Genomic DNA, 27955 nt, shown 5'->3' on the forward strand with positions numbered 1-27955 from the left:
GTTAGGTATAGTTAGGTTAGGTATATGAAAACGAGTACGGTCAGGGGAATATTGTATGGAGGTGTGAATTTGTATAATATTCCTAAGACAATCTGCAAAAATAAAAATGTAGCGAATTTCCTCAATGGGATAAAGAAACACTTTTCTTTGTGGATTAAGAAATTAATTATAATATTTGAGTATGTTTTATATTGTGTAGAGTTTTAATTTAGATATTATTCAGCCTTTAAATTATTTATTGTTTCGATATACCCATTTAAATTAAAACAATTTGTAAATAATAAATCATCAGTACTTATATTAAATTATCTGTATTTTACTCAGATTATATGTAAAATTTGTAGTCACATAGTCATTATTAGTAATTTAGAGAAGACTTGATCAGGTATTGTTAAGTATGCAAGTTAATTTATAAAAATAAATACATTTAAATGTTGGTCTTATATTTCATAAATAGAACATATAATTTAAGCATATAAGTAGACCTATAAAAAAAATGTAAAAGCTGTCTTACAAGAAAATAAGAAGTTTATCCATTCTTTTCAATCGATAATTTTTTATTTTAAGCTTAATTGAAACATTTTAAATACTAAAATTGATGATATTTGTCAATTTACTGTAGCGAATTAAATTTGCCCATACACGTTTCGCAAAATGATACAGTGCGTATATTCGAAACGATCGGTCAGAAGGGTGTTTAATTATTAATTACCGCTGTGTAATCTAATATAGAGCGTAACACGGACCGGACCGTATTATTTAAATAGAATAAAGCAAAAACGCAAAGCTCGCGTAAAATATCGCTTAACCGAGCAACTCAAACAACTTTAAACGTTAAAAAGTAAATAAGGGCGAAAACAGTCCTCCCTCGCAGAGCGGAAGCGACGACACTGCTATTACGGGGCTAATTTTACAGTGTAAATACAGACATTTAATCGTACAAATTCAACACTCCTCGTAAACTACTTTGAGCAAACGGTAGTTATTAGTCGACTACGTTTAAAAAAAATAAATAAATGAGACGATAATATAAAAATACTGACCTCTCGCTCTCTTTGTCGGCGTCTCGATCCGCGAGACCATCCGCGATCGTTCCGTCGACCGTCGTCGTCGCGATCGTGCAGTTCGGGGAGGAAGGCGGCGAGTCCGCCGAGGGTCTGGCGTCATCCGACCTGTCGAAGACGACCGCGCTGGACTCGCCGGGAGACATTTTCAGCTGGCCCATGTACGTGGTGGGTATCGTGGAAGGTTGGCCGCCGACGATGGCGTTCGTCGCGCCGATCGGGGATGGCGACGAGGAGGGATTCACTATCGCGTGGCCAGGGTTCACGCCGACAACGGCCGGTGAGCCGCGGCGGTCGGGACTCCGGTCCGCGGGGTGAGAGTTCGACGATTGGAAGAGGGGACTAAGACCGAAGTTTAACATGGAGGACGGACTGCCGGCGGAAGCTCCGTCGTTCGCCGAGCCGTCCTGGCCCGGCGGCATGCATATCGTCACCGGCGTTATGAAAGCTTTCGATCCGTCCGAGTCCAGCAGGCTCAGCTCCTTGGGTTCCCTCGACGAGTTCAGCTCCTTCTCCTTGGCCGCCGCCATCGCCAGATCTTTCTGGCTGATGGCGAGGGGGTCGCGGGCGTTCTTGCCGTCGTCGGGTTGCAACGACGAGTTCTGACGGTTCTCCTTGTTGTCCTTGCCGCCGCCGGTCTTCTGCTGCTGCTCCCGCTGCAACCGGGTCGTCACTCCTGTCGACAGGATGTCGATCAGGTTGCCGGGGTTCTGGTTCACCTTCTGAGGATTGGCCCTGGACGCCCGCGTCCGCTGCCGGTTCTTTCGCAGCAGCTGCTTGTAATTTTCGGTCTTCTTCGACAGGTAGTAGTGTTGCACGCAGTCTTGGACGCTCTTCCTCTCCAGATAGGAGGCTATCGCGCCGAAGTTCTTGGGGTGCTGGAGGTACTTCTCTTTGAACACCTCCTTCTCGGAGCTGTTCCACACGTTCAGGTTCTGTCTCTCCTTGTATTCGGCGTTCATGTCGGGGCACACGCCGTTCGTGTCCGAGTACACGAGCTTCCTCTCTCGGTCGTCCTTCATTATGGGGGGTATCACAGCATAGCTTCTCATCTTCTTGTCTTCCAGCTCTTGCTCCTGGAGGCCGTCCATTATCTCCTCCAAGTCCGCCTCGGACTTGATTCTCGCGCCGACCCTGTTGAACCGCTCCTTGTCCTCGCGCTGTTTCCGCAGCTCGGGGAACACCTTCTCGAAGAACTCCCTGTTCTTGGCGTCCTTGGCCTTTCTCTTCTGGCTGGACTCGACTTTGTCGACCTTCTTGAGCCAGTCCTGCATGAGATTGGTGTACGTCCGCACCAGATCGCCCTCGCGGATCTCTCGTTCGGTCTGCTTCCTCTTGAAGTATTCGAGCAACGGCCGCTTGAAGAAGCGGTAGTTCTTCCTGTTCTCGTGGTAGACGGCCGTGTCGAGGGGTTGGTTGTAGACGGGCCACCGCACGCGCGGGCCGAGAGGGTCGAGGGCGGCGTGCGCGCCGACCGCCTTCTTCCGGTTCTCCGAGTAGATCTTCTGCACGAGGCACTGATGCTTGGGCACGACCTCGGACTCGACCTCCTGGCTGACGGTCGGCTTGGACGCGACCTCCTCGAGTTCGGCCTCCTTCTTCTTGAGCTTGGCCAGCGCCTGCTCGCTGAGGGCGATGTCGCGGTCCACCTTGGCGATCTGCTGCAGCAGCTCGTCCTTGGACGTGCGCAGAGCTTCCGCCGCGAGGTCGCCGGACAGCGACGGCGAGACGGCCTCCGAGCGACGGTCGTAGCCGGCGTTGAGCGGTTCCTGCACACAAAGCGGAAAAGCGTGAGCGGATGTCGAAAGCCGGCGCGAAGCTAGCCAAGGTGCAAAATCTGAGACCCTTAGCGGCGGCGCGGCGTGCAGCGGGTGGTGATCCGCGAGGCGCATCTTCTTCACGGGAGGCGTCTGCTGGTGCTGTTGCTGCTGTTGCTGGTGCTGCTGCTGCTGCTGCTGTTGGTGCTGCTGCTGGTGTTGCTGCAGTTGCTGCTGTTGCTGCTGTTGCTGCTGGAGCTGAAGCGGAGGCGCCGGGGGGCGGCGATATCGCTCTCGGAACGGCTCCGCCCCCCTGCCGCCGACGGGCTCGCAGCACCCTCTCGACTTGCGCTTCGGCTCCGCGTAGTCCGCGTTATCGAACAGTCTGCAGCATTCTCTGAAAGAAGCGAAACGAGATCGTGAGACGTAAAGGTCGAGGTCGGTGCATCGGCTTCGCGCCGAAATAGTCGCGACTCCAGCCTCGCGGCCTATAAATAAAGCGAACCGATCCGACTATTCCGGGAAAACAAGTCGCGCGACGAGACAGCCTCTCGCCGACGAGGGATCGGAGGTTAATCTTTCTACTCTCAATCCGGACAAAAACTGCAAATTACGATTTTTCGATTCGTCGCGATCCCTCATATAAGTTGATATAAAGAAATCACATTAGCGCGTCAATATGATACAATCAGAAGCAGAAACCAAATAAGGGAACTTGATAGTAATTTACTTCGATTATCTGAAACACCATTTCGTTTAATTATGTCAATAAAATTAAATAATGAAGAGGTGGTTTTACAAGCTCCAATTGTTAATTATCCGAATTTTTTGACAATAGATGACAATTTAACATGTTACAATGAAAATGTAGATGCAATTGTTGAAGTCATTAATTCAAAGTAAGCGAACACGACGACAATGATGATAAATATCCTCTTGTGCGTGTGACTATAATCAGAATCACCGGATTACAGCGTAATTATATGCAAGCCCCTTGAATCTTAGCCGGAAAATGCATGTCATTTATTAAATACCAAGAATTTTAATGAATTCGAAATATTAAAAAAAACTGAAATGACGTCCCTAATTCTAAATCAGAAATTCTTGGGTTATCCCTCAAATGAAATATAAAAAACAGTCTGGACCCAATCCCAAAAATATTTTTCAAAATATGTAATTCAGTGAAATAATAATGGAGTACATTTTTACCAGTGAAAATATAATTTATCTGACAGGTGCTAATAAACTTATAAGATTCAACTTTTCCAAATGTAGCAATATATATAAATATTTACACACATCATTAGTTATTTACATGCAAAAAAAGTGAATGTGTATTGTGAAGTCCAAATACATTTTAGCCAGTAGATGCATATTTCTCATAGCAAAAATATAATTGAATTGATAGGCGCTAGTGAAATTTTGACAGTTGCGAAACGTCTATTTGCTGTTCAAACTAAGTTCAAAATACAAACTCTCATAGGATGTTTGATATTACATTATATTTTTAAAATATGATAGCTATCTTTACCAATATTCAAACGGACTTTCGATATTTAAGTATTGGTCAAAATTCGAACCGAATTTTGGTCAGTAGGAGGGCGCAAAAACAATTATCACTTCTTAGAAAGCAAAAATTCACGTCAAAAGCAATAAAATCGTGTCGGCGCCGTCGCAGTGGGAATTGGCCAAAATTCGGTTTAGATGTGCTTCATTCCTTTTAATTCTCGCTTATTGTAACTCGTAATATTGTTATAAAAAGTCTTATCATGAACACTAGATAAACAAGCGTTTCCATTGGCGACGGCACGATTTTATTGCTTTTGACGTGGATTCTAAGCAGATACTCCCTTGAATTAATCCAGAAAAATACATGTTATTTAATGAAATAGTATGAATCATAATGAAATATAAATATCAAAAAAAGACTAGCTAACTAACCCTCCTCACTGAAAAATCTGAAATGACGTCCCTGAACACATTATTTTTGTATCTATTTTATTAATTTATGTTCATACATATACTTCATAATTACATATTATTTTTATGAATTTCAATTATTTTTTCACTATTTTTACACTAAACTTTGCTTATTAGAGCCAGCCGCTTATTTGGGACAAAATGTTTGGTGTCTAATATGTTCCGATTAAGCGGAATCGACAGTACATACATATAAATTTGATACGATAATGCATATATAGTGACAACTTTTGTATAGCGACTGGATCAACAAGTTACTTTGCTTTTATGTATTATTGAGAAGTAATTTATTAAGAAGATGTTTATTAAATTATCTGTTGTATAAACAGGTCATGGTTCGAAGCTTAATTGCGTATAATTTAATATCCATGTACACAATAACTATGTATACAAAATTCTATGATAAATTAAAATTCATTTTATTGTCCAGAAACATATTTAAAATAATTTAATAAAATAAAGAGTTCGCGTAAGTCTCGGAGAATCTACTAAATACAAAAAAAACAATACTGCCCTGTGTAATTACATACTGGTACAGCCCCTCAGGGTGACCGACAAATCATAGGGCAGAAATTTAAATGCACGTTGAAAATAAATGCACGTTGAAAATAAATTTACTGTAGTAAATTTTTGAACAGCTAGCAGCAAAAAGCTAAATTTTATCAAGATGAAAATATATACAGTAGAAAATCTGCTATTCATCCCCGACAACACGCTCCCACTCCTCAAGAGCACGAACACGTCACACTCGCTCGCTAAAAATGATTCGGTGCGGAATGGTTTGGATCAGTACCTTGGTCTCGTATCTCTAGCTTGAGACTACAAATGAACAATCTCAGAAAATAAATCAAGATAATAATAAAACTGACGGTGATGAAGATCTTATACCAGCCTCAAAAAAATCATGTCGTTGGATCTATATTTTGGATGACAGCGAAAGTGATTGTTGATTGCTTCATATTTGATTTTTTCTGAATTATTTGTTCTTCTAAATGTTGGTATAAATTTTTCATTTGTAAAATAAATAAATCTGTATTTAAGCCTTTTTATCTCTCCGTTGTACTACTAACAGCTCGGTAAATTTCAAAAGCAACGCATATGAAAAGCGATGAACCAATGAGTATCTACAATTTAGACTAAATATCACATAATTTGCTATCGGTCTAATAAAATCTTATATATATAACAGTTAAAAAATATTTTTCTGTTCCAGCATAACCATATGAAGTAGTTCTGTTTATATGCATACATAAACAATATCAGTCAAAGTTATCGATCAGGCTATTTTCGACGGGATATAACCAAGGGAAGACAAAACGTAGACCGCAAAGATATTTTAGGTAACCCGAGGGAGTAAGACTTTCGAATAAGTCGGAAATAGGACGCGATTCAGAATTTAAGATGTGAACCGTTTTGATTTAACATTTTCGTGCATTATTTGACGCAATATTTAATCAGTAATAAATATGGTATCAATATGCATTAGGATTTATATATAGGCAGAAATATATTTAAAAAAATATAGAAATATATGTATATATAACTGAATCAATAATGGCTTCATGAGGCAAACTAAGAAAATGTGTTTCGTGTAAACGTCATTAATGACGTAAATGAAATTATTAATTTCACCCGCGGGCGAATTGAACATAAAGGCAATTAATAGGTGAAAAGATGTTGTTGGCAAAACAGCATTATTTTTTATTAAATCACAAGAATATTTTTTGCGCAACATGTTTTTAAAGAAATGGCATTGTATGATTAAAATGTATATTTCATGTTTGCTATAAATAAAATGGCTATTTATGAGTGAAATATATTAATCGTGAAACAGCGAAACAGGAAAAACAATCCTTGCTTGTGGTGGGATATCAAGGATGTTGTATATGATTCTAGAAACAAAGAAAACAGTCAACGCTGAACGTATTTGTCAACAACTATCGATAAGATCGATTTTTACCTGTTTATCTCGCTACAAAATTATTTGGATGGAAAAAAACGTATAACTATACAGGAGGTGAAAATGGCCTTTAATATTTTTTTTAGAAATTGTTGCGATGGAAGGTACAATTACTTAAAATAAAAGTAACCCCAAGCATACAAAAAACACAATAAAAATTTCAGTTAAAAACGTGAAAAGACAAGAACAATAAAAGGCGTTAGCCCAATGCGTTACAGCATAATCAACTACAATTAAGGAAGTAGTGAATCATCAGGTTGCAAGTCTGTAAATCAGTGAAATCTATTATGTCACTATGCACAGCCTAGATCGATTTAATTTTAATTTATTTATTATTTATTACTTCAAATCAATTTGTGTAAAATTCTTTTATTTTTAAATAAATGAGTTATTTCACTATAATTTTACATAAGTGAAGCAATTAATAATAGAAATTATGTAATGGATTACATATTAATTTGGTTTGTGGTTTATTAAGCCCCTTATCGAAATTATATATAATTTACCTTAAAATTAGCCTTATAATAAAAGGGGAGATTGAAAACATCGCGACCTGCCACAGAGAGTTAGTAATAGACGTGTAGTTATTTTTGTTAAAACTATCATTAGTGTATCTGCAAAGTTGTGCGTTAATCCGTTAGTTTTTTACTTGGTAGAATTTTTTAAGGTAGTGTAAAGCGAATTTTTTTTTAACAAATCGTAGAGATTAAATACACGCACAAAAAGAACACTGAAGCAAAAACTTTTGGAACATCTCGTCCTTTACACAATGTTTAGACACAGATAAAATCGAAATATAGCAAAAATATCAAATGTATGCAAATTTTTTTTTAAAAAAAACAATGTTGTTTTATTAAATCCACTTTGATTTTTTCACAATGTATGCAAATAACTATCTGGAATGTTAACAAAAGGTGTGCTGTTCCATCAGGGTAACGCTCCACAGCTCACATTCACATATCAGCAATTGCAATGGTTGAAAATTGTCGGTGCAGCTTTGAATTGATACCTCACAGTGAGTACTACACATTTTTATGTGTAACCCCAATACGACCGACGCAATTTATGTCAAAGGTATTATAAAATCAACCAAAAAATGTACAATGAACACCGAATTATAAGTTTAATGAGCCATGCGTAAAGATATTCTTACGCATAATTCATGACAGAATATACCGAATATATTAGATTTTATGATAAATATTATATTGTGGGGGCCTATTAATTCATCATTAAAAGATGCAGATCTACATGTTAAATCCTCTAAGGCAGGTCTCGGCAACCTTTTTTGGCTGCGGGTCAAAATAATTCAAATGTGACTATGAAAAAGCCTATTCGGGTCAGTGAATATTTTTGGTCCTAACAACCATATATGTGGTCTAGTCGTGACATCGTAACACGTTAAAAAAATGATATTTGCAGAACTGAAATGGGTCCCTTCAAATCATCAAACGGGTCACTTGGTGACCCGCGGGTCATAGGTTGCCGAGTCCTGCTCTAAGGTAACTTAAATTATAATTTTTTCTTCGGTTGTCATTTAAATTTAATTTATGGATTATATTAGTAGTAATAATGTATGCATTGTTTAACTATTGATGAAGTTCTTATTGTTTTTAATTATTTTTCAGAAGCAATGATAGAACGTTATGAACGACCTATTGTAAATAGCTACATAACGTTGACTTGGTATATATAAATATAAAGTGAATCATCTCAAGTCACTGTCAGCAAGTATTATATTTTTATAAAGGAAATACTACATAAGTTTGATCTAATAGGATATTCTGAATTTGGCTGTTCTGTTGAAAATGATCGCATAGAACAAAACATATTTTAACACAACTAAAAATAACGCACTCTTAGATAAATTACATATCACGTATTTATAATCATAGCAAAATGTTGTCTCTAAGATAACATCCAAGAAACTACACATTTATAAGCTGGTAATGGTAACGAAATTACCATGGTGAATTTTTTTCGTGCAATAATGGCCATTATTTCCTTAGTGTATATAATAACTCACTTACTAGTCTTAATATTAATAGTATAACTATATGGCACAAAAAACGTAAAATTGAAAAAGTCAAGCGCCCACGACTGATGTTTTATGACAATTATAAAAGTAATTTAAAAATTCAAATATTGATTATTTTTTTATTCGAATCTTAAGAGTCGCGACAAAGCACATACTAAAAAAAGCACCGCTGTAAACTAGTATTTTGTGTACAAATTTATTAACACGAGCCGGTTTGGTGTGCATTTTTGACTCACGCCGTAGCAGTTGCGCCAGTGACTATTCAATTAAGCTCAAATAAATTTTACCAGATCTAACAAATCGTACCGAAATGCGTTCCGGTCAAGAAAAAACGTAACGGAACGACGTTCCAGCTCCACTGCACCATTGAATATATCAAATAATATGACCACCAGATTAGCGAAACAAGTTTGGTTTCCGCAAACGTTTGATAACAAGATAAGCTACAGTAGAGTAATACAGTTAAATAAATATTAGAATTTACACGAATAAACGATAAAGATATATTGTACCGGCAGCAAAAGCGGAAATGATAGTAAACGACAAATCATCAGAAAATATCAAAACAAGGACGTTTATTTCGAAATATTTTTGACGAAGCATTGCTGAATATAGATAGACAAAGGGGTGAAAATAACTTGCAATACGCTGATTATACAGTACTCGTAGCAAATAGTCGAGGGGTTGCAAATGCTCATTAATAAAATAAAATAAACATTAAAGCAGATATGCTCACAGGCCTATGAGTAGAATATCAAATTCGTGATACTGTTTTTATATATAATTATGACTATTGTTTTGACATGAATATTTTCAGAAGAGTCAATCTCATATAATAAAGTCAAAATTATGTTCATAATGTGCTCCATATGCGTGTCCATTTTTTTGTATTTTTATAAAACATGTACATGTTTTAAGTTTATTATAATTTTATAATATCAAAATATAAAAAAACATCATCGAATTGCCGAAACACTATTTTGTTTCCATAAAAGGTTGAGAATAAGATACACAAGTTTTGATACTGTGTTTTTATCTACGTTTCATCGACATGGAATAAGCTTTTGATAAAGTTTAACATGGAAAAAATGTTACCACAAATAAATTTACAGCAATAGATGTGATATATAATATTTCTGTCTAAGCTAGTAGTTTTTTTTTATATATTTATGATATATTATTGTTACAAAATATTAGAAGATTTAGAGAATGAACATCAGAATAAAATTACAATCAAGATAATGCTTCCAAGAATTATGTGATATTATTTCTAAAATATATAAAGAAGAAGAATGGCCAAATATGATGTCTGTAAAGAGCAACTCTGAATACATCGGGTTTTTTTTTTTCATTTTCTTTGACAATTAGTGTAAAATAATATAATAATTTGGCGTTGAATAAAATAAGTATGCATCTCAAAAAAGATAGCAGTAATTTTTCTTTTAAATGGATATCTGTCATTATATATATTGGTAAAAGAACATCGAAATGCACAATGATTTAATATAAAAATCTATGACGCCTAAAATATTGGAATTCAATTAATACAATTAAGGTTATTTAATTTACGTGTATTGGCAGTACAAATGTTTTATGTAATAAAATACTAACAAACAGTTATTTGGCTCCAGCTAAGAGTGAATCACTAGAAAATATTAAACTTGCTAAAACTGAAAATGCAACAGAATAACATTTTCGCATTGCACTAATGAAGCTAATACAGTTAGAGAGACGCTAATAAAGTATTGTGTAAAATATGCACATTAAATGAACAGACTGCAAAAATAATATATGCAGTACAATTTAAAATTGATATTTTATAATGAACAAAAAACAACAACGCCGGATTGCATGTCACGCAAAGAGTGATCTGAGATAAACGATTTTATATATTTCAGCTCTGCCTGTTTGCAAAGTGTTCAGTAATAATAATAACAAAATACTTGTAAAACCCTGTGACGTAGATAAAACGATGATTGAATCACGTAAAACACAGCCGGAAACGATTTTTAAAGTTGAAGTATGTACGATATGGCTACAACTATGGCAAGGAGTGACCACAATACATTATATGGAACCATAACATAATCATAATCAACACAAAATAAAACCAAACTGATTGTGCACCTACAGTGTCTTATAGAAAATGTAATGCACACCTTGTTATGTCAATTACTATAATTATTTTTTGTTAATTTTGTAACAATCTGCATATTTATATTAAATAAATATGTCAAATATCATAATTAATTTATTATTTTTAAATACCCCATTGCCTACTGACATACATATATGTAAGTCGGAACTTTCATGGGTATCTGATTTTTTTTTTATAAGTATTGTTTTGTTTGAAATAAAATTTTATATGGAATATATTGAATAAATATGGATGAAAAGTTTTAAATTTTGTATATTAGAGCTAATGCGTGTTTAATTGCATAAATTGAAAAACACAATATACTGATAGTAAATATATGTTAATCGTAATCGTTCGTATCGAAATCGGAAAGAGAGAGAAAGAGAGAGAGGATGTTTACGTCGACGACGCGTCCGACCTTCCGGACGTTCCGATCGAGAACGGCGCGAAAGCGATCGTTCAGTAAACGTAGTAAACAAAGCCACGTGTCGGGGGGAGGGGGGAGGCGGTGACAAATACGCTACGACGCGCTATTGGATTTTTTGTCCCGGGTCAACGCGCGCTGCGCCAGTCCGCTGCGTCGACGCGGTCGGGGCGCACGACGCGACTGCGACGCGACCTCGGCTGCCGCGGAAGAACAACAAAAATACAAAACAAAAAGCATCATCGAAAGAAGTTGTATTTCGGACGAGGTCCGCGCTGCGCGGCTGCCGCCGCACGAATGAGCACCAGCGGTGGTGGGGCGAGCAAACGAGGGCGGAGCGTCGCGGCGGCCATGTCGGCGCTCGCTCCGGCCAACCAACCGCGCGCGACTCCGCCCTCGGAGCGCCGCCTCCGCCCGGGCGTCTCGCGGCGAGCGTCGCGCGGTTCGGACGCGTTGCGCCACTCACCCGTTGCTCTGCGGTCTTTGCGCGCTTGCTCCGCCGGCGCTTAGGCCAGAGTTGGTCATTTTTTTCTCATAATGCGTCACTCTGAAACGGAAAAAGCATCCAATTGTCATATGGAGAGGAGGAGCGGCAACGTCGCGGCGCACTATGGAGCCGAACGAGCTATATATATATATATCGCGTTACTTTACACGTCTCTAAAACTATTCAAAATATTTATATGAAAAGTCGATAAAGGTGAATAAATAAATTTACCTCTTATCAAATTGGACGTAATAAAAAAAATATTTGTTGTATAAAATAGACCAGATAACAAATACCATACATTCTGTTAACTACTACAAAATTAATACACTTATTTTTAATCTCGTATGGTTAAAAAATAAAAAAATGCATCACGGTTCGTGAGATAATTGCGTTTCGAATTTTTTTAAATGGTTGTCTTATGACCTTGAAACAACAATATATGCAACATGACGCATCCCATGCGTTACGACAGAGTAACAACAGTCGAACTTCACTAAAGGCTTACTCACACAATATGATACGCGAAATAGCGACCGCGAGTGCTATCGAGGCAGTCAGCAAGAAACTTCTGACGATCTTATTATACCATATGTAGACCTCTGATTCATTTATTAGAAATGTTTTTTATTTAACCCAACAATTAAAATACCCTTTTTAACACAATGTTTGCGGGAGACGAGAATCTTCGTTTTGCGACGCTGATGGGTTAAAAGTGGGAGACAAAAACGAATGTTTTTTGTACTACAATGTTGGAATCTTGTTCATATCTACTATGTAAAGCTAGAATATTTATAATTTACAGAGTTATAAGCCAAAGCATAGTTGATAACACACATCTGGTTATTATCCCACATTTTATTATATTAAGGATTTGATTTTATCCCTAATTTTTGTGCTTCCAAAGAAGTATATATATTTGAAAATATCTATTCTAAAATGGATTCACGTAATAAAAATATCAAAATATTTAATTAGTTCCGCGACTAATCAAGACCTGTATTACAAAGCGTTATTGTTTTTAAGTTATGATATTTGCAATTACAGTGTACATATATAATTTGGGTAATGTACTTGGTCTTTTAACAACGTATATTTTGGTAAATATAGCGTTTCTATAAAAATAAATAGCAAAATATCAATGTTAATAGCATTTCAAAAATATTGATTTATAAATAAAGTAATTAAAAACAACAAATTACATACGGACATACAGTACAAGGATTAATTAAACAAATTACAACTGTTTGAAGACAAAAATAACAAGTGGACTAAAAATTTTTGATTACTATGCAGAAACAGGAAGCAATCTTAGATATACACTATTAATTTAGGTTGCTCCTAATCCGTACGAATTAACAAAAATAAAAAAAAATGCATTTTATTATTACAAAATATATTTACACATATTGGACTGCAGAAGACTGGTAGATCAACAAAACAAAATTTGAATATGTTGACAATAAAAATCAGTTTGTACAAAGGACAAGTTTTGATTATTTACAGCCAACAACGAAACACGGTGGATTGTCTGTTCAAGATTAGAAATGTTTATTGCGTCTGTGGTTAGATATTTGATTAGCAAAGAAGGAAATAAATTATAAAACATCACTTTCTTGGTTCATATAAAAAATTGTAAAATATATATGTGAATAAATAACATTACTTAATGCCATTATATAATACCGTTTTGCGCGCGAACGCGTTCCAATTTGCGCTAACCCGAGTCTCTCTCGCCTGTTTTGACTCATTGATTTATACATTCGAGCGTGCTAATTTTTGCTAATACGAATGATTTATTCAGTGCAATTTAGCATGCCTTTGTAATTATGTTTCCTTTTGTTTTTGCATTTCATAAAGATATATACAATACCGTATTTAAGTATCATATGTTTTTTAGTAATTTCAAAACGGAAAGCGAAAGTGAATGGGAAGTGAATACTAAATATTCAGAAAGCAATTATTTGTCTTCAATTCAATATGTTGATAATATTACATTTCAATTGAAAAGTGTAGAAACTTTAAATAAATATATTTTTGGTACACTTTTGGTAAAAAAAATAGCATTAATCAAATTATTTTTATTTAATAATTGAATCATAACTTTGTTAGGTGGTCAGTAGTGTATATGTGTAGGGCGCCATCAAGAATAATACACGTCGTATGTGCTCTATTGACATATCAATAAATGAAACTCAGATGTATCCACCTATACTCAAAATAGATCGTTTGAGATGAAAGTATTACGTTCCGCATAAATATTTACTAGTAACTAATGAGTGTACTATAATTACAATATATTAGCTAATCCGTTATAAAATACGACATTACTTTCCGGTTTACCTAATATTAGTATTACAATTGTATATAAAAGGTGCATCTACATAATAATAATTCATTATTTTTTACACATAAGACAACGAGAAACTACTCTTACATCTCTCTGTTTTGCAAACAAAACTTATTCAATTATAACAAAATATACACATAATTAAATTAAAATAATATTTCGTGTTATTAGTTTTGAGCACCTTTGCTGCAACAATACGTGGCAGTCAAAGGATATAGAATGCATGAAATAAAAGTTGAATATGATAGATAGTGTGCGCTATATATATTCGTCAGCCGCATAGTGCGACGGGTCGCGACGGAGCGGGGGGCGCGGGGGCGAGATGAATGAACGGCGGGCTGTGAGTCGTCGGCGGGCGGCCCGGCGGCGCGGACGCGAGGCGAAGCGAGAGGGGGTCGACCTTGAAACTTTTCCCGACGGCAACGAGGCGGCGGCGAGCGACGCGGCAACGTTGCGCCGCGAGATCGATGCGGTCGCGCAACGCCGCTTGGGCGAGCCAGTGTTACGCGCGACGCTGAGCGGGCGCCACGTCAGTTTCTCGCTGCGCGACCGAATCGTTGCGCAACGTCTGTTTCCGAGAAAACCGATACAGACGGGCGGGGCGCGTCTTTTCACAGCCAAATTGTTGACGCGCGACAAAATCGATTATAAAATAGAAGGCGTAAAAAAGTAGACACCGAATAAATAAACGGCTTTCATACTGTGCGACCTCGGCGATTGTATCTCATTCAATTTTGACGTAAACACCTCTAAATTATAAAACAATCGAATAAAACTCGCTCTAAAATGTTACATAGATAAGAAATGCTTCACACAGTGCAAAAGTTTCGGTTGACGTTAGTTTATGACGCGTGCAGATTATTGTTTTTATTTTTAAGTGAGAAAAAATTATAACAAGCTAATCATACATTATATATTTCAAAAGTGAAAAAAACGTCCGATAGGATTGATTATTTAAAGTCAGAGGTCGTCAACAGTCGGTCAAATATTTATTTCGGTGAGGAGCTCTACACGAAAATTTCAGCTAATACCTTTTTTTAGCTCCCAGCTGAAGCAGAGCGCTAAGAATATTCTTTAGTAAAAATAGATCCTTCGGGAATTACCGGTTTGTAACAGAGGGATGGCCAACCATAAATAAATAATCATAAACTGTAGAAAACATCTACAATATAATAATACATAGGTATGTAAATATAATTATTACTACACACAAACGGTAAGACAGTCGATCATGCTGCGCAGTGATATTTTAATCAGAAAACCAAATGAGCCATGCAGCGCTAAATTTTTGGATGTTTTACTAATGAACTGTAACAAAGATTTTCATTTTCAAATTTGGCCGCGTGGTGCAAATTTTTCACAGTAATGTACTTGAAGATCCCAAATAAGAACATCATAATTTACGACGTACCCACTTAGGTGCAGTATATACATTATACACTACTGTTTTACAACAAGGTTATTTGGATACAAACTAAATAAATAGCTATGAAAACGTGTCAGTACGAGATGTGCGCGTGTTATTTTGTTTTTCAAAAACAATTCTACAATTGGGTCGAGCGAAAAGGTTGCCGACCACCGCGGCGATTATTACCCCAGACGTGCAGTGATTGATCAGCTCTCGAGGTGCGCGTTCGTCGGGGAATAAAGGTCGCTTCACATTAGCCGGCGGCGACGCTCGTTTTATTATTATTATTATTATTCCGGACGAGACGGCACGAGTGCGAAAGAGAGAGGTGATACAGGCGACCTTAACCCGTTCGGCAAAATTTATTATAAAAATGCTTGGAACGAAATTTCGCCATACGTGACATAACGCTTGCACTTGAAAAAATACGCTCGCGTCGGCGATTAATGCGACGCGCCGGAAAATACTGGTTTCGCTATCACGGCCTTATTTAATTTAATTATAAAATGACCATAAGTGCGTCTGCGTTGATTTACTAGGGCTGCGGAATCGACGTACGCATTTTATAAAAACTAAATAAAAATATCAAGTAACTAAATTTCCTATAAATAACAGAAAAACTTAGTGTTTCATAATCTTTTTTTCTTCAATATGTGTGTAATCGTAATGGTTTATTGGACATGTAAGAAGGAAATACTGTAAAGAAAAAGGGGCGTTCTACTTAATTACCTTCCTTGCTAAAATATAGACGCATAGCAAATTAACTAGCTAATGAGGCAGTTACACCACTACGTCAATTATAAAGATATCGTAATCTAAAAAATATCCAGAATGGTGTCATTTACGTGTTCAACCAATTTATGTATGTGTTTTATTTTATGTTCTCAAGAACGACCACTAGAATAAAGCTGAAGCTCACCTTACACGAAAACAGACATTTTTAATATTATCTAAAACTAATAGTGATCGATCAAACATTGGGTTTTGGTACAAATTTTCGTTGGTAAAACATGCTCCACTATTGACACATGCCGTTTATATTGCGTCTCTAGCAAAAACGATAGACTGATGAGATGTTAAGTATAAGATTATCAATGCCGAGAGCAGGGCTGACTTATAAGAAATAGAACAAATAAAAATAAAGACAACCATAACTGCGTAAAACGTTAGAAAACCATTCGATAGCAAAAAACCCACAAACCTTATTATCGGTGTTCGCAAAAGTATGTTTTAAGCTTTAAAAATAATAAGAGTACCATCCCCCCGAAGAACAACCAATGACTAAGAAAAATCGAGACTAAAAAATGTTGTACACAAATTTAAACCTCGATAAACAATACTTTTTAGTTGGCGCAAAAATTTGAGTATACACCATAAAATACTACAATAATAATAATAATGATAAAATCTTTACAATAAAAAAGATTGGATATTCTTTAAGGTTTGCAAGAAGCTGGTAGATTTTGCGCTTGCCTATAAAAGAACGAAATGAGATACCCTTTCCTTTACTGTAAAATATTTTAGGCATTCATCTGCGATACATTTAAATTAAATTAAACTTTATAATTACAATATACAAGTAATCATTGGAAGTAACAAAAATAAACAGTCAATCAACAAAATCATAGCTAGTTGGATTTTTTCTGCTTGATTTTTAAAAATTATTTTTATTTAGTACATTTACTCGTTGCAGCACTTTTATTTTGAATTGTTTCCATTTGGACTAGTACTACAATAAATATTAAGTAATAATATTCGTAACTTTCCAATTTTAGATTAGAAATTTTTACATGTACACTGAGTGTACATCAACGGAGTGCGTGATTTTTTCATGTGTTAATGTAAATGAGATAATACTTATCTTGCCTTTTTTATCTAAACGATATTTTATATTTGCAACATACTCAAAGTTTAAGTTTTAATTTAATTTATTTAATAAATATCATCTTCTAAAAATGAAATTAAACTTGAAACCTCACTATTTGCATGAATTTAAAAAATTAACTACTCTCAATAAACAAAAATATTAACCCTTTGCACTAACAACTCCATTATATATGGTGTAAATAATAGTAAAAATAAAATAAATTTCATCAGAAACAGCTATTTTTAATTGTTCTAAAGCTTCATCTAAACTAGTTATCATCATCACTACATTAAATTTTTTGATCATTTAAGACATTCTTCTGTGTTATAAATTAAAAAAACTAACACTAATTTGAATATAAAATTAACTAAACAGGAATAAACCTTATAATAATTAATTACCGCATAAAATTACAATGGGATCACGGCGATACATTGCGACAAAGACTATTGTATCTATGAATTTCAAGAAAGCTCACTTCCATAAATAATTCAAATCCTCCTGCATGTTGAGGGAATCCGAAATCGACAGCATTATTAAAAAAATAAGTGAATTATTGTCATTAATGAACCATAGAAACAGCAATGGACCCAAGTTGGAACCTTGCGATACTCCAGTAGAGGTATTATAGCGTTGTGAAAATGAATTCTCATATTTGACAAACTGATGTTACCGTTCAACAATTTAGATTACCTAGAGAAAAATGGTCAATAGTAGCGACATTATTATTATTTTAATTAATTGACCGTAAAAATAATTTTAGTACCGCCCATACATGTTTATTGATTAGCAAAACCAAAGCAACTATTGTTCCGATATATTAAATATTTTAATTTAAACACTTTCATTGATTATAAAAAAAATATCGAAAATACGGGCGCCAAATCTTTCTTTTGGAACAATAAATCTGGCAAAACATAGTCTTTGATCGACCGCTTCTGGATGCCTCGTTACTTTTTATACCAGGGGCCAGAACAGAGCACCACTCGCCAATTTATTCCAATAAAATATATTACTCATTATTTTTGTCAGTTACAATTATCTGAAGGAAGCTTATGAAAAAAGATTGCGTAGAAAATTGTAAATATTTGTTCAAACTGCAACATATTAAAAAAAACATTGTGATATTTATATGATTGAGGTGTGATTTATTTATATTATTTTACTTATTTCACATTTAATATTTATTTTAGAATATCGCAATAACATTAATTTTCCAAAGATTTATGTATTCTAATGTATTTCTACTCAAGTTTCATTAATTAAATTTGTGTTATAAATTTTAATGTAAATACTATAGAATAAAAAATAAGTTAATACTGCATAACACTTTTAACCCAGACAACTTGATCTAACATGTGCGATTTTTTTTTTAAATAATTGATTTGCATGTTTTTTAAATAAACGTCATATGCGTTTTAAAAATTTTAAACTTTTTTTGTGTACTAATAAAAAGCATATATTCAGTTATTACAGCAATAAAAAAAATCATTTTTATTTCGTTAAAAAAATAAATCAAGTTTGATGAAAACAGATACCCATCAACACATTTTAATTTGGTTTGGTAACAATAAAAAAATAACAATGCATTATTTTTCGATGAAAAGGTTTTTTAAAAAAAACATTTCGCGGAAATTTTTCAAATACGTTTTATATTTAAACATAATTATTGAGACTTATTTTTTGCTAATATTTAACACGTTTAATGAAGCATATTCCGTGGACTATTTGGGAAAAAATGTCTGAATAGAGATAAAAATGTAGAAATAGTAGAAAGTATTTTGTATATTTTCATCCCTATCATTAAAAAGGGGCCGGCATGCCGAGGTCATTTCTGTTACATAGCAGAATTACTGGAAACTGCTTGCCTGAGATAAAGTAAATTTATTCCTTTCATCATACAAAAATATTGAACATGTTATTTTTATTTGCGTCAAAATATAGGCCAGTGGGATTTTTCGCATTTGTATAGTGGGCCGATATTTCGGCCTCATTATATTATTCTACTTAGATAGCCTACCCCGATAAAACTATTTCAGTTAATCCCCTACAATGAGCATCATTTTATTGTTCGCTTCTGCTTAGCAATATGGGCATCATCTTTTTCATTGTTCTAAGCCATGGAGATATAATTTTTAACAAAAAAAATCGGTATTTTATTTTGTAATACCAGTAATACTAAAGGTAAATTTTAGCCCAATATTGGTATTCACTTATTATATATTGACCGACTTTGCTTCCGTCACCCGGTTTTGCAGCCCTGTAACATACATAGCAAACAAACGCGGCGGCGCGGCGGCGAAAACAACGGACGCAGAAAATGCTATTTTTGCCCGTTGACGTTAATTACGCTCACTTTTACGCGCCGTGCGCCAGGGCAGGATAAACTGTGGCTCGCGCGTGACGTTCGCAATTAAACGTACTTTTGGATCGATGCCTATCGAGGAAGAAAGCCGCTTCGCCGATGCAACATTTGCGCAGCGGTTTCGACCATTATTATACATCGGGTTTCGGATACTATGCGAACGTCCGTTCGGTATTTATTTACTGAGCGATGTTATCGAACGCCCTTGGCGTTTTATGTTCACCTTTAAAAAGTCAGTAGCGGAACGCGTTTTTATTTATGGCATTTGCGAAACAATGTGCATTATACTTCGGTCGCGGTGAAGATTAAATATATTCGAAGGTCGGTAAAGAAACACCCAAACTCGAGTAAAAAATGGACAATACCCTATATATGCATTGATAAAGATGGCACAATTACTTTGAACTTGAACGACACGGTTCTTGTACACAGTTGGATACGAATATTATTCGCAAACGAGTGACATGACGTCACGATGAAATTGCCGAAAGATTGCATGAAGAATCGTCACGCACGTCACCTAATGACACGCGTACAATTTTTGGTTACATGCTGACAAATATGAAGTTTCGTCTACAAAGTGTATTGAAATTGGATAGATTTTTAAATCGTTCGGCTCAGGCAGAACAACGCTTTATCCCACCGCGGTAAATGCTATTCAAATAGCGTTCCACGTACCCGGTACGAGTTTGCGTTTCCAATAATCATTCGAATTGCAAAAATTGAGCCATCAGCTGGCTACGAAATACTCGGGAGTTCCAAAACTCATTACTACTTACAATTAAATCTTAAGCTCAATATCACTTGAACTTCTTACTGAGTGGGATTTTTTTTCGCTGAGAAAAAATATTTTATTGTTATTTAAAATTTTATTGGCAAAAAATATTTGGCCATATATGGAACAGCGTGTAGTAGTGACTACTATTTATCGAGCCATATGTGGCACTCTGCATTAAGAAAAATAATTTTCTAATAAATCTTTGTGCAGAATCAATTATTTTTTACACACATGTTGAAATCATCATCAGTAGTAAATATATATTTTAAATAATCAGATGGATTTTCAAGACTTGTTATTTCCGTTAGCAATGTTTTTGATCCCAACAGATTTTTTTTGTTTTGCGAAAAATACTAAATTTTGCATTATCTGACCAATTCCAGCACCTTTCTGTATTAAGTGATGTTGCCAATACTCGTCTTCGTTTGTATCGGGTATTAAAAAAACCATTTATGATAATAAAAATTGTTTAGATCTATTCAATTAAACATAAAAAATACTGCATGTAATACCATATACATATTTATAGCACTAAATGCATGTAGTGCTACATTTGGCCATATAAAGATTATATATAAAATAAATCAGTATATTCTTATATTTACTTAAAATTATAGAATACGCATCACTACTTATATTGATCACTTACAATGAGAATTATTTTATTCTCCGCTTCACTTGCAAGCAATATAGGAATCTTCGTTTTTGTAGTTCTAAGCCATTGAGATTTCGTTTTCAGCAAATAAAATGTACGGATTTGTGAAAGAAAAATTGTTTCGGTACTACCGGTATTTAATTTTATAATACCTGTAGTTCCGAATGTGGATTTTGCCCCAATACCGGTATTATCGGTATTGCAATCCATACTACCAACGGTAAATGCAGTTTCTGGTTTCGATGCCTGATGGCAAAATGGTCGCAATTATGTTACCAAAGAAAAAAAGAGATTTTTAAAATTAACCTGTGAGGCCATATATGGCACTGTTCAATTTACCCGAATTAGATGTGCAGAATCTATCTATAAAAATATGTTTACATTGCGTTTTTTTATAACATTTACTCCAAGTCTAATTATAATCACTCATGCGACAGGTATATCGCCACTCTTTTTACGATTCAATCAGCATAACGATAGTAACGTGCATTGCATATCGACGCGTTATTTTGACCCGTTACCGTATTCCGGGCGATAAGGTATCTTCGCGGGTCGTTCTGAATGGACAGAGTCTAACTTCGGCCCGATAGCGAACAAAACAGCCGTCGCAGTCATGACGATTCGACCGATAGTGCAATTTTACTCCTCTTTGTTCCGAAGCGAGACGTTATCATCCGACACTCTAGATAACCTTAATAAAACGTAAAAATACACAGCGCGCTCGGAGATTGCGGCCGCGACAATAAAGCGACAAACAAAGCGGAAATTAAAGGCAAACTCGAGACGGAGGATCTCGCATGAATTTTTTAGGACGTCGAGGGAAAAATGAATAATTCCGAATCATCTGCGATTGTACACACGCGCGCGTACATCCGCAGAGAGTGAATAGTCCAAATAAAAAATGTACACGTAGGCGAAGAAGAAGCGTCGCGTTTGGGGTCGGCAAAAGCGTTCGATTTAGAGGCACACCGCTAAAAAGCGGTTAGCGATGCACGGATCGGTAAGTAACGGCGCACCGAGAAAGAGTACGAGCGCTACGATTTTATTTAATAAAAATATAGGTCAACAAACACGCGACCTTCGCACGTATAAACAAAACGCGCCATTAACCGTCCACGTGTGTAGGTAGATTCGTCTCGCAAACAAACGCCACACATTAAATTGTATCGACCGGTTTAAATCGACCGAGTGTTTATAACCAAGAGATGATGATTAAATTCCGCAACGGGAATGAGTGCTGCAGCGGCTTTTGCGATATGTGAGCGAGCGAGTATTCAAACCTTATGTATGTTAATCCTATGATGCTAAACAATATATCGTTGTTTATGAAACTAGCAAGAAATGCTAACAACGATCGTTGTTGGTTCATTGATAACGACATATCGAATATGAAAACATTTTTAATCAATTAATTATTGCGTAAAATACACGGATATGCGACAAATTCCCGGGGCTCGACTCTGGAAAAATCATAAATCAATATATATGTATATATAAAAAAAATAACGACCTACAATAATTTAATAGTTATTTGATATGTATGTACTGATATATTTCAGGTATAAGTTCCTTCAGCCCTTTTTATACATACAAGAAATAAAAGAAGCGGAACATTGCCTTCAAAAGCACCCACTTTCTAGGTAGTACTTTCACAATAAACATTATTATTCAAAGGGATAGATTGAAGATTTTTGTCGCGGCTACGTTTGTGTTAAAATTTGTTTGCAAATTATTGTTGACTTTATTGAATTCCAATGGCCGTTTTACTAAAATTCCCGACCATTGTTGTTGATAATACAAGCGGCCTCGACTTTCGAACGTTCGGCTTTCGCACATTTAAAAAAATAACAATTTTTTTAAATTTAATTTTTTTTTAAAAAAACGTTCTGATAGCGGTGAATCTTTTGCTTCAATCGGAGGTTTGTATGATACAAACAGGTCTACGATATGTTAAATTTTGCAAAATAAAAATATAATTTAAGAATACGTTCAAAATTGTGGAAAATAAAGATATATTTCCACAATCTTTAATGATATGTTTCCAAAAAAACACAGCAAAAAAACATAGATGAAATGGAAAATCTTTGTCATCGTAGATCGATGACCAACATCAGAAAGATGTCCCTCTGAGTATTTCAATTATTCAAGCAAAAGCTCTTAGTTTGCACAAAGATTGGAAGGATAGATTAAAAAAAATATTTTAACACGGTTTTTCAAGCAAGTAACGGTTGGTTTTACAATTTTAAAATGAGGTATTCTTTTCATAATATTAAATTTACTGGAGAATCGGCTGATGCGGATAAAGATGCTGCAAAAGAATTTATTTCCTAATTATCCAAAATTATTGAAGATGTAGAATATTCCTCTAGCCAAATATTTAATGTAGACGAGACAGGATTATTTTGGAAAACTCTTTAACAATGAAAAATATGAATGAAGCCTTCACGCACCTTGACAAATTTTTAAATATTATGGAAGATTGTGATCCCAATGGAGAACGCATATCTCAAGTGCGTGGGGCGATCAATAAAAATATAGCATGTTATAAAATACTATATGAAGAAAAGAAAAAGAACAGTGGAAAACAGTTAACTCTTGATAACTTTTCAAAGGAAGCACCCGCAAACCCCAATTAAACGTGTCTTTTAAACGCCTCTTAAACATATTATATTAAGTTGATAAATATTTTAAAATACACACAATTTCAATTTTTTTACTTCCCTCGACTTTCGTACATTCAACATTCGCACACATTTTCAGGAACCAATTATGTGCGAAAGTCGGGGGCCGCCAGTATATGTATATTATTAATATAAAAAAAGTAAAATACATCTGTTTGCAGACGACACTTAAATTTAATGCATAGGTGATATTGTTAAATAAATTATAGATAAATTTAATAACGTATTAAGTATGATAAAAATATGGTTAAAAAATAATGGTCCAAGTATATTCAAATCGAATTTTGATCAATAATTTGGACGGCGCCGAAACGATTTTATTGCTTTTGACGCGAATTTTTGACTTCTGAGAAGTGATAATTGTTTTTTGCGCTTTCCTAATAGTCAAAATTCGGTTTAGATGAGCTTAATCGAATCTCGAAAAAGTCTTAATATAAACGCTTTATAATCGAGCGTTTTCACCACAATGGCACGATTTTATTGCTTTTGACCTGGACTATATAGCAACACTGAGCAGCAAAGAAAACATGACTAATTATGAGAAGATATTTTTTAATGCCTAATTAAAATATGTCACAACGGAGGCCAATTTTTATGTGTTTATAGTATAGAAAGGGTTAACTCGTATGTATTATATATTATTTATTCAAGAAATTATATTACGATGTTAAAAAATATATGAAATGCCATTTTTGTCATGAGGCCAGGAATCAGTATTTTTCAGCGGCTCTGTATGTGACTAGGCAGATTTATGAATTTAAATTACTGCATTTTATAATTCAGTTAAGATTTTATACAAAGAAAACTACACAAATTACATACACGAAAAAATAGATAAAAAACAGAAATTTTATATATATTTTCCAGTATTTTCGTTCATCCATATTTACGCAATTCATCATATCTGATGTGTCTACTACAACACCCATGCCACTATTTATCTAATTATTATTGTATTAAGGATTATAATCAATTGAATAATTTTGCAATATAAAAACGAGCCTTTCGCGAAATAGAATGCAACTCAAATGAATAATATAATAATCGATGCAATCACCAAATGTATTGCAAAAAATAAATCACAAAGTCAAAAACTGCCTGGGCCTTGCATATCTGTGTATCTTGCTCGCACACAGCGATCAAGTAAGAGAGAAAGATACAGCAAACAAACTTCCGTTCCATGCGTACGTACATTATGACACTGCACGCACGCACAATAAAGTATGTAAATAAATAATACATAATTTATTTTCAAAAATTGTTATAAATGGTAGTATTTTTCCATAAGATTTTGAAAAACATTGTAGCAGTTATAGAGATCACTGCTCCTTCTCACCGTTCATAGTTTAACTACAGATTTTCTTGCAAAAACCGTTGCTACGCAATGAGAAATTTAAGAACAATTTTGGTAGCGTTGCGTTTAGATATATTTAATGTATTTTGAGTGTTTGTGTTAATTAATACATTATAAAGGCATCATAAAAATCATGTTTACGACTGGCCGCTGTTTTTTTATTATTATTATATTATCGCCTTTTTAAGCAATTAAAAAGAATAATAATTAACACAATACAATCAGTAGCAATTCGAATCAAAAATAAATCTTTTTGTTCTATAATCATTAATTATTGGCATATTGAGATTCGCTGCGCGAGATTTTCTTATGACCCATATTCTGCAAATTAACACTTTTCCTAATTTTTAAATATATGTGAAATGATATAGGCGACACGTTGAACTTGTGTGCTAGCTTCTGTATCGTTAATGTCGAACCTGTTTTAATGGCAGCCCTAATATCTTCACTAACAACCAGCTCTTATATAGATATTCAATGTCAAAGTTCCCGGAACAAAATTTTTACAAACGAGTTGAAAATATCGCAATAAAAATATCCCGTTACTAAATAGCATTATTGATACGACTACTATTAATATTAACAACCAGCGAAAGAATAGTGAAACTATCGTTAATTTATAATAAAAAATTATACATTTTTGCAAATGTAAGTTATATAATAAATAAAATAGTGAAAGGGGCGATAAGATACTATGTAATCTCGACAATCTTAATTTGCTTATCAATAAAAGAAATGTAAACAACACCGAATATGTAAAACTGCCTATGACGCAGAATAGGCAAAAAATGTCGAGTGCTATGTGCAGTGTTGACGAAGCACATACGAACAATGATAAATATTTACATACGAATTTTCAGTAGTGTGCATTATTATTATATTAAAATACCTCTATAAGTTGTATACAAAACGTAATAAAAAAACGCCTATGAGCTGAGGCAGGCGTGTCAAACCGCAACCATCGGTTTGTGCAGTCCTTATCAACTAACAATTTCCTTATCGACCTTTGCAGATAAATAATTAACCGACAGTTCAGTATTTTTCAATTGCCGGAGCGTTAACCCAGCGCGATCTACGGGATATAGCAAAAAGACATTTTTAAGGGGTAAAATAAATATGAGAGAACGATCAATAAGATAGTTCGACATAGAAGTAATACGTATACATGCAAATTGACTCATTTATGGTCATGTGTTAATTATCATTAGTAATACACCTCCCGGTCATATAAGAATCATAAGACGACTTGCACATTTCCATCATATTTACGTGAAGTGTTCGATGGAAACTCGAATATGACGCAGCAGAATCGTAATTTGTTTGGCAAAGTGTAAAACAAAATTGTTAAATATAAATTTACAAACCTGTGCAAACCTACATTCAATCATTGCGACCTTATTTTGTAAATACAATACATAGTGTTTGAGTGTTTACAGTTTTAATCGTTATCTCTGAACGATATTGATAAAACTGAACACGCGAAATATTTTATAATCGATAATAGACGATAGATGTGTTTTATATAGCACTTAATTTCTCTCGGTTAAAAAGAGGGACAAAATGCATTGACGTAGAATATGAAACGCTAGGTAGAATCGATATTCCCCAGGGACGATTACAGACGCTTTCTTTATTACTCGACCGAGAATAGCGTTTTCAAGTATTATACAAAGGATGAAGAGCGATTAATTCATCTATACATGAAACTCGTTTCGTCGCTGCGTTTAATTTGTATCGACTGCTAAGTGTTTGATATCCGGTTTAGGATGCAATGGAAAACGACTACACCCAATTCGTTTATTGTGCCTAGGTATTCGAGTGACCAGCCTCTATATTTATAGAAGTGCAGTAGCGTGCAAAAAAGACCGCTAATTACTCGATATCGTCAAGCATTTCAGATATATCAACAATCCTTGGTTGGATTTATCTGAACTATTTATTTCTCATATAATCTTTATTGTTTTTGAGCGTGAGAATATTTATTAAAATACAATGCCAAATCGTCAACAATTTAGTTTGAGTAAAAAAATCGATATTATTGTGTAGGTTATGGACAAGAAAATTTTTTAATTATGTCGATTACAACCATGTATTACGGGTTAAGGGTAAAAATAGCTACCCTTAATAAAAAAAAAGTGCCGTGGATTTTATCAGAGAATATTTGCAAAATATGTTATAGTGTATGCAGACGTATACCTGCCAAAAAAACGATATTTCTCGAATAAATGCGTCTAACACGCATGAAATGGGACTGTTTTGAATTGAGGAAGAGTGACGTTCTCTAATGAAAGTAAAATTAATTTATACTGCACTACGTTCGCAGTTGTGGGGCGAAAGATAGAGCGGAAAATGTCTCAATGCAACTGTGCGAAATCTTAGGTTGCTTTTTATATTCCGAAATGGAAGGTACCCATTTGATCGACGGAACAGTAAAGGCGGTGGATTATAAATCTGTTATGGATTTTTTTCACCCTTTTATAAAATTTAGAATGAATGTATGTTTCTACACATGTGTAATGTTTTTTTTTGATTAATGCAGTAAAGATGTCATAAAATAATATTTCAGAATATAAAGAAAAAATGTGGAAATAATTCCCAAACTACCCCCGAAAAAGTCCTAAATTAAACCGATTTAAACGAAGAATATTTG

At 34.9% G+C, this 27955-nt stretch overlaps 1 protein-coding gene across 5 annotated transcripts in view; it reads right to left on the minus strand.

The window, feature by feature from the left end:
* Smr (nuclear receptor corepressor smrter) overlaps positions 1-27955 on the minus strand; it is a 64461-nt gene that overhangs the window by 16311 nt on the left and 20195 nt on the right. For 2 of the 5 annotated variants that reach the window (XM_088192645.1, XM_088192644.1), the window contains exons 2-3: positions 11827-11907; positions 1044-3218 (exon numbers count right to left, since the gene is read on the minus strand). In XM_088192645.1, the coding sequence (XP_088048771.1) occupies positions 1044-3218; positions 11827-11907 (2256 nt within the window). The remainder of the gene's footprint in view (positions 1-1043; positions 3219-11826; positions 11908-27955) is intronic. The other 3 variants (XM_088192646.1, XM_088192648.1, XM_088192647.1) reach the window with 3 other exon arrangements.

Source organism: Plectrocnemia conspersa, unplaced genomic scaffold (assembly GCF_051122295.1).
Source record: "Plectrocnemia conspersa isolate PC_06_02 unplaced genomic scaffold, ASM5112229v1 ptg000009l, whole genome shotgun sequence".
NCBI lineage: Eukaryota > Metazoa > Arthropoda > Insecta > Trichoptera > Polycentropodidae > Plectrocnemia > Plectrocnemia conspersa.